At 39.4% G+C, this 9285-nt stretch overlaps 1 protein-coding gene across 1 annotated transcript; it reads right to left on the minus strand.

Annotated features, from left to right (window-relative positions):
• Nucleotides 1-2433: 2433 nt before the first annotated feature.
• On the minus strand, nucleotides 2434-9060 carry LOC100283638 (saposin-like type B, region 1 family protein). The gene is made up of 6 exons (NM_001156539.2): nucleotides 8765-9060; nucleotides 7891-7970; nucleotides 5966-6150; nucleotides 5662-5859; nucleotides 2973-3032; nucleotides 2434-2889 (listed from the first exon to the last, which is right to left on the minus strand). Exons 2-6 carry the CDS (start codon nucleotides 7967-7969, stop codon nucleotides 2737-2739), a joined length of 675 nt encoding a protein of 224 aa, NP_001150011.2. The 5' UTR covers nucleotide 7970; nucleotides 8765-9060; the 3' UTR covers nucleotides 2434-2736.
• Between the last annotated feature and the right edge of the window lie 225 nt (nucleotides 9061-9285).

Consider the following 9285-nt stretch of genomic DNA (forward strand, 5'->3'; position numbering starts at 1 on the left):
CAAAATTCCCTTGTGAAAATGCAACCAACCAACACATGATCAATGGTTTCCTCTTCTTGATCACAAATAGGGCATCTTTCTAGGTGCTCTAGATTTCTTTTAGCAAGTCTGTCAGATGTCCAACATTTTCTATGTGCCGCTAACCAAAGAACGAAACAGCACCTGGGGGCTCCTAGGTGTTCCATATTCTTTCATGATTAGCAAAGTCAACTGAACCGACAAAAAAACCCTCATATGCAGCCTTAGCAGAATAAACACCATTGGCAGCAATGCTAAACATGTATTTATCCTCCACTTCCGGCTGCAAATGAAAGTCTTCCAAAAGCTCCCGCAGCTGTAGTTAATCAACCAGAGCCCGTATAGACAAGGCGACCCAGATATCAGAGATCCCATCCCTATTTGATAGAGCCTCCTGGACTGTTCTCTTCTTAGCAAATTTCTTGGGAACAATTTCAACCAGTCATGGAGCAATATCAGCTAACCTCTGACCATTCAACCATTTATCAGACCAGAACAAGGTGTTAGATCCATTTCCCACCTCTGAAATCAGCACCACAGTGAAGAAATCTCGGGCCTTTTTAGGAACTTGGATGGGCAAAGAAGACCAAGGGCGATCCTGATCGGTTTTTTAAAGCCACAGCCAGCACATACGCAACGCCCAACAAAGCTCACTTAGGCTAGAAATACCCAACCCGCCTAGGTGAAGGGGGCGACAAACTCGTCCCCAGGTAATGCCTAGAAATTTAATATACATTCTCAGTTTCTCACAATATAGTTTATTGAACGATTACGCGCATAACAAGAAATATGTATTTCACATTATAGTTTATTGAGCGAGTACACAGAACAAGAAATATGTAGTGGTGTATTGGATTTCATGGTGTGGTTAGGAAACTTACCTGACCAAGACTTCCAACAATTAAGCATACATATGATAGCTAAACAAAATCTCGGCAACGGAATTGTTTTTTTTTTTGTCAATTTCACGTGCCAGCGCCAGCCCCGTCCCCGTCCATCCACCTTCCTCAGGATAGGTGGATTACGAGAGGATATATATATGAGAGAGAAATCTGCTTACTATTCAAAATTGAATAGCAAAGAGATTTCTTTTCATTAATTCGCTGTGATCTCTGGTAACCAAATCAAACCTGAACTGCTGCTCGTCGGAGGAGGAGCAGATGTTGGGACAGAAGTCCGTCGACCGTCGTCGGCATTGACGCCCGGATATCTTTGATTTTGACACAGTATACAAAGTCTAGAAAGAATGTGTGCAGGTTCCTGCTTCCGAGTGACGATTATGCATACACTTCAGTATACAAAGTCTAGAATGTGACGCCCTCCACTTGCTTGCTTTGGGGACGAGGACATACATACACTTGAGAGTCGTTGTTTCGGATTTCCTTATCATGATAGCTAGTAGTATGTTTTTATCACTGCCTGCCACTTCTGAGTTTTTTCCCCTCCCCACCTAACGGCGTTGCTCTACAAGTCTAGATGACATTTTATAAGTTATATTTTGTTTTGCAGTTGGGGGACTTGGAACTGAGCTGGGGATTTTGGTTGACCATGATCCGCGGTATTGCATGGTTAAAGTAGTGTAGTGTTGGAATGTCTCCAACAGATAATGTAAAATACAGGACGTAGAACTGTAGATTACACTGTTTATAAAGTTAAGTTTGAAATAAAAGATATGATATGGGATCTAAGAGCAACTCCAATAGTTATGTAAATTTTAGCTCTCTAAATCACATATTTAAGAAGTTGCTAAATGGCTTTTGGAGTAAAAAAATGTGAGTTCTCCAATAGTTCTCTAAATATAGGTTGTAATTTTGTTTTGTATTTATCCACATAAAAAATAAGTCACAAAAACTATATAATGCAGTCAACATTTTTGTTTAGGGAGTTGTTAAATGGTTGCCAAATGTAGAGAGAAAATGAGGTTAGATGACAAGTTGTTAAATTTAGAAAGTTTATTTAGAGAACTGTTGGAGAATAGTTTTCATGTTAACTACCTAAATTATTGATTTAGGAAGTCTTTTAGAGAACTACTGAAGTTGCTCTAACAGAGATAGCCTTATTACAGGTGACCTATGTTTGTTCTCTAAATTTCAGTTGGTAGCAGCCCGTTTTTTTTTATTACAGCTAGCATTAGGACATCATATATATTCAGCTTTTTCTTTCGTTGAATCCCACTGTATGTAATGTAAGTTCTGAAAACATGTCTTGGATTTGGTTAGGCCTTCTTTGCCTGCTCTTTTTTTTTCTCGAACAGATCCATTGAGGCCCATTTTTTTATGGGAGGGCGTAGAGTTATAGACACATTTCAGAGTCTTAAGAATCCATCCCAAGATGTTTTATCAGATCCCCCTAACAATCAGTTTTGTCTAACACCCTCTGATTATAAATAAATTCATGAAGCTCTAGACGCATAAATTCATGGAAGATCAAGCTTTGGCATCATATACATTACTTCTCCAAAGTTACAAAACTCGGTTACGTATAAATATAGAGCAACATGACATCCAATCCAAGGTATAATGATATACAGTTCAAATACACACCCTGCTCATGACCCGTAAACAGAAGAGGTTTGTGCCTCAGTTGTGTTTTCCTTTAACATGTACACAGCCAAATCTGTACAGTCGATGTCACACGGGACTCACATAGCGGCGCCTGGACTTGTTTTTACACTAATATCTGTTGCATGATCATAACAATCCGTGCAAGTTCAGGGCTTCAGGCTGAAGAAAGGCTTCTGAGGACTTGTGATCCAGCGCGAACGGATTTACTTCCACAGACATGGATAGAATTGCAAAAATCTCTCTTCTCGAGGAACTTCTTAATATTCTCCATTATGATAGGTGCATTTTGGATTATCAACCTCTTGCACTGATTTGGAGAAGTGGCATGGTTCAGAAATGATTATAAATCATTAATAATAGTAGTACATTTACCTCAATTGTAAGCTTTACCTTTTGTACATAATCCTCTGCATTATTGCATCCTTTCAGAAGTATCTCAATTATCTTAAGCTGTCAACAGTAAACAGCATCATGGCATAAGGCTTTGTTTTTTGGGGAAAAAATTGGCCAAAATCTGCTAATCGTTAAAAATAAGAAAGTAGTATGACATATGGATCTAACAGCCAAAAATTAACAAAACTCCATATCGCATCTGCTGTTGAAATATCAATATTTTATTTTTACAGGGAAAACAGTAGAACCCTACTGTACAGGGAATCAACATAGAAAGAAAGTTGTAGGGATAGACAGGGTCAACGGGTTATTTACGAAATATTATATCTGCCATCGGGTAATACAGCACAAAATACCGCTGTCAAGGAAACCTCAGTATTGTTTAGCCAGAAACCGTAGTTCAAAACAATCAGGTATGTCACAGTCACAATATGCCAATGCTTTCACAGTTTCCCAAAAGATCAGAAATTGGTATTTAACAAAAAATGTTGTAAAACACCATAACTCTTTTTCCTCGAAAACGCGCAGGAAAACTGCGCCCCTTTATATATATATTAAGAAGATAGAGTAAAAGGTCTAAAGTAGACCATACATCATAAGGCCCCCGTAGGGCCAGTAGATAGCATACAAGAAAACATTCATCATACAAAAACCAACAAACCACCCTAGGGAGCAGCTGGAGAGGCAGCCATAGAATATAGGCCCTTCACCCAGCTGTTTCCCAACGACTTCTATCTGCCAAAGCAAGGATAGAGGTGAGGCATGGAGTCAATCCATCGAAGACACATCTATTCCGATGGTTCCAAATAGTCCAAGCACCCAAGATGATAAGGGGGTCAAGGCCTTTTCTTGTAAGACCCGAAACCATATCTGAACTTCCTCCCACCAACTTAGGAAGGAGGTGGCAGCCGACTGAGGGGCAAGGGAATGCAGCCCAAATTTCCGAAGAAGCTGATACCAAAAGATTCTTGAGAAGGAGCAAACCACCAGAAGATGATCTACAGTTTCTGCAACTTGGTCACATGTACATTTCTCAGGGTGGTTTAGGCCTCTTTTAGCTAATCGAACAGCCGTCCAGCATCTATTATGGGCAGCAAGCCAAATGAAAAATAAAACACCATAACTCGGCATAGGAAAGAGACACCATACACCCAAGATATCTTAGGAGGGTGGGTTGAACCAATTTGATAAAATATTGTGGTTGCTTGATTGAGCAAATATCAGATACACTCCCACCATACACAAGGAAAATGAAAGCATGCCACATATAAGTCAAATGCAACTTGCTGAACATGGTCAGAAAGTCATATGCAAGTTCAGCTGCCAAAGTACAGACTGGATAGTTCTCACTTGATCGATTTGTTGAGAAAAGGTAAGCAACAGGTCAATTTATTTTGAAGTATATTCACCAGATCTTAAATTGGAATGTTGGCCCAGGCAACATATAATGAGTTTAATTCACAAACCAGGTCATCCTATATTGCAGTTATTGAGACCAAACTCTAACCATGCATGAATGAAAGGGAAATTGGGTTAACCATTTCCTATAACTAATTTTGGTGGCTGATAATCAACACAAACATATGGACTAACTAGTTTGCTCTAAAATTCATGTATTACAGGTGCATAAGGTTCAACACGAACTAAGAAAGAAATCAAGTTAGGGACTTAAATTTAATTCTAACGCTAACCCCGGCTTGTAGTGTGTGTTTAAAGTTATAAATTTCAGATTACGTCTATTCACCCCCCTCTAGGCGACTTTCAATGAACATGCCAGTCCAATTGACTAGCATTCAAAGCAATTAAACTGAGAGAATGATCCATGGCAATCAACATAGAATGATTCACATGGATGAAAGAAAAATGAGCAAATTAGAATGGTCAGTGATCCCCATGCAATTTTGACCTGAAAAGCATATGCCCAAACTATACATATGTTCCCATTTTGTCCAGCTAAGAGCTTGTTCGTTTTGCTCTCAATCCATGTGGGTTGAGTGGGATTGAGTGGGTTTAAATCCCAAAAAGTCAAAAAAATTCATAATTTTTTTCCAATCTCATCCAATCCACATGTGATAGGAATAATCGAACAAGGCCTAATGAGTTATACCCCCAGTAAAGGTAATGAGTTAGATCCCGCATATAGAAGCAATATCATAGCAAACTCACTGGCAACTAACCGTGAGGAACTGCATGAGAATAATGGAAAATTGGGGTCAATTTAATATCCATGGAGAAACTTTGGACTTGACATGATACAGCACAGACATATTACTAGATAACCGTAGTGCACCAGATCTGCACAAGTTACAAGTGCAAATTCATAGACAGGATTGAGGAGTACCAACAATCCTCCAAAAGTTGTGTCTCGATAAACCAAACAGGTGATGTAGTCCCAACAACCAAATTTTGTCCCATCATCATTTCCGGAGTTTTGAAAGAATTTTTCTGATGTATATCATCGTTCTATAATTTTGACATATTCCAACATGATCTGATAGGCTATTTAAAGATGGATAATGAATTAATAACAACACTAGAAAGTTCGGACTACAAAAAATTACCAAAAATTCAGAGAAAAGGTAACTTGAATCATTACAATCAAAGAACACAACATAAAAAATAGGCACAAACCATACAAGAATTGTGTAGCATAAAATGAAATGATGATAGTGTAACAGGCAAATACCTCCATGCCTGGATCTTCAAGATTAGTAACAACCTCATCGACAACCTCATGGCAAAGGGTGCAAGTATCTTCATGTCTTGGAAGACGAATGAATGTTACCCCCCCACAAAAACTTGCTGATGCACAAAATTCTTCAGGGCTTAATGAAGCAATTTTTGTGAAGAAAAGAGGGACATAATAATCCACCAACCTCGTGCACTGTCAGGAGTCCATGTAGAATCATATATTACATATGAAATGTCAGCTTTTAGGATACAGCACAAATATTGAAGCATGAAAAATATTGAAAGTAAAACAACAATACCTCCAGCTTAAAAGAGCCAAACTTTGAACAAGCTTGGTGTAGTGTATCAATGATTTCAGTCTGGGTCTCATTTTCATTTAAATAGAAGAGGGCCTCTGATGCAAACTCCTCACAAAGTTGGCATAATTGCGGATTTTCTTTCATTGACAGAGGTAATGTGCCCACAATTGGAATCCTTGTAGCAGCTAGAATGAGAGAAAATCAGTGAGAAATGACAAGATACTTTGAAAAAAAGATGAATATCAGAGATATAGAATGTATTACAACAGAATAAAAAGCACAGTGAAACCAATGTGGGTAATGTATTATTGCTCACTAATACCCAAACAAAGCAGTTGCTTAAGATTCAGTTACTGAGTTTTGGAATTTAAGGGATGATAAGTGTCATGTGGGGCACCCGGTACCAACGTCGCCCGCGCGTCCAGGAGCAGCCGCCGGCAGCACCAAGTAGCTAGGCAAGGATTTAGGCATGCAGGCATGTTGTTTCCTTTTGTTAAAGAGTTTGTTCCTTTTTGTTAGGAGGCCACGGGCCTATATAAGCCATGTAATCGGCACCCTTTAGGGGCAGAAAATAAACACCTATCTCCTATCTTTCTCTCTACTCTTAATCTCAGCTTATTCACCATTGAGCAGCTAGGCAAAAACCCTAGCGCTCCTACCCGCCGAGACTACGAACTACGTAGTCGAGGTCCTACTCTCTTGGGCGCTGAGGCCCTTGACAATAAGCTCAATTTCAGATTGGTCTCTAGTGGTCAGTACTCAGCTAAGGCGGTCTTATGAGTGTCTCTTTTTTGGTTCGATTCCGTTTGAGCCTTTTGAACTGATCTAGAAGAGCTGGGCACCGCCAAAGTATAAAATTTTTATGTGGCTAACAGCCCTCCGAAAGTGTTGGACTGCGGATCATTTGGAAAAAAGAGGGATGGATCATCTGGAGCGTTGTCTTCTATGTGACCAGGAACAGGAATCCGTCGACCATCTTCTAGTTGCATGTGTCTTTGCTAGGAGTTTCTAGTCCAGGTTTCTCGAGAAAGTTGACCTCTAGTTCCTTGCTCTGCAGCTGGGGGATGCTGATTGATTAGGCTGGTGGAAAAGGGCTGCTAATCAGGTCAACGGAGTTGCCGCTCAAGGTTTGAACTCTCTGATCATATTAGGAGCCTGGACCATTTGGAAGCATCGGAACCAATGGGTCTTTGACAAGAGGCCTAATATGGAGAAAGCTCTTTCCAAGGCTGAGCAAGAAGGGGAGCTCTGGATGATGGCAGGGGGCAGGGGTCTCTCCTTACTGCTCCTGTGCCGGGGCTGGTTGCTCACTAGCCTGTGTTGTAGTAGTGGGTTGAGTGGTTTAGGCTTAATGGGTTCTTTTATGTTTTTGTGTTTTTGGCCGCCGTAAAACGGCTTTCTTGTATTGGTCCATTTGCGGCCTAACACTTTTTCTTCTTAATATAATGATGTGCAGCTCTCCTGCGCGTTCGAGAAAAAAATATAAATATGTAAATTACCAGCTAGGATTTTCGTAGTATATGATGAAAATTGCCATCTTCCGATTCCTTTTCAAATATGCATAAACAATGCAAAACCATAAAGTTGAGAACGCAGAACAGATAAGGGAGACAATCTACTATGTTTCATCAGAGCCTTCAAGTTCATCTGAGGCCAGAAAAAGATAGAACTGCACCAGGATAGTAATAAAAACTATAAATGTACACATTTCTTAATTTTTCTTGTCTATTTGCATCTGAAATAGGGGCCTAAGTTAATATTCAGTACTGATGTTGCACTGTTTTCTTTTTAAAACCCTAAAAAATAGAATACTAGACCTTTATCACATGATCAAAACTTTATTCTGAGAAAATTGAATAAAACAAAATTACTAGAGATGTAATACTCGCCCTACACAGGTTTGCATACAATAAATCATTACGCACCAGCATCATCCAAGGCAAAGCTTGTAGTACACCAGAGCACAAGACTGATGATGAACATAGCTTGAGCTCCTGTATCCATTCTGCATGTAACACATATGAATTATAAGGAACAATTCAGTCCATTCCATAAACAATGTCACTATCAATTATTTGCTAACTAGTAACTAAACTAGCAGATAATGCAAAAGTTAAATGGTAGACATAAAAAAGAGGCAGATAATTTCCTTTCAAGCACAAATCTGAGGGCTGGACAATAAACCCGGTGGTTTGTTACAAAAATATGTTCCAGTTGCCCTTGTTTTTCTTTCAAAATCAAAAGTAGCAGAATTTGAATGAAATTCAGTTTTGTCTCAGATCATTAAACTTGGTTTGAAGTTGGCTTCAAACAACAATATAGGAGACTATAATAGAAATGACTATCAATTTCGAAGAGAGGGAAAAAAGTTCAGTTGGCTCTGTTATCCACTCCAACTTGTTTCTTTGTTCTTTCATTATGTGCAAATTTTCAAGTAAACCTAACGACAACTCAAAATAAGTAAAAAAATACATGAACACCAGATATGCATCTAAAAAGATTAACTTTATTTTCTCCATGATTTCTGGCAAAAAAATCAGATTTAGTAGGAGTAATACTACATGTATACTGTGTAATAACACCCTATTCGAATACAAACAGTTATGGGGTGTTTAGTTTCTAGAGACTAATTTTTAGTTCCTCTATTTTATTCTATTTTAGTCTCTAAATTTTAAATGTGGAAACTAAAACTCTATTTTAGGTTACATATTTGGTAATTTAGGAACTAAAATAGAATAAAATAGAGTAACTACAAATTAGTCCCACCCTAAGTTAGGGGAAGAGAAAGGTTAGGCATACTGCTGTGTGCTCGTCGCCGGCGAAGGGCCTGAACAAGACCTGAGCACCTGACGTCGTTACCACTCGCCACGAGAGAAAGAAAGAGAGCGGATGAGGGAGGACTGGAGAACCACGGCAAAAGAGAGAGACTACGCTCGGGCCTCGGGGGACGGGAGAACCACGCGAGACTGCGCTCGGGGGGACGGGAGAACGTTGACCCAACACCCGGCGGAGCCAGCAGCGCCGCAAGGACAGTATGCTGTACAAGGCCGCGAGCGAGGGAATGTATTAGGGTGTTACCATAATTTCTATTTCTATTTCTTTCGATGTGTCGATCCAGGGTCTTACCAACAATTGAAATAATACTGTGTGTCCTGACACGGGATAATGCAAGATTACACAAGTCTTTATTCTGATCAGACAAAAGAAGTCACTACTTTCAGCAGAGTAGGAGTGAGACTTATATTACTTGTAACTAAGTGCTTATTGTAAGGAATACAAGTTCATCTAGAGAGAGAGGGATCCCAATTCACAGGAGTTAA

This window comes from Zea mays, chromosome 8, assembly GCF_902167145.1.
Source record: "Zea mays cultivar B73 chromosome 8, Zm-B73-REFERENCE-NAM-5.0, whole genome shotgun sequence".
Taxonomy (NCBI): domain Eukaryota; kingdom Viridiplantae; phylum Streptophyta; class Magnoliopsida; order Poales; family Poaceae; genus Zea; species Zea mays.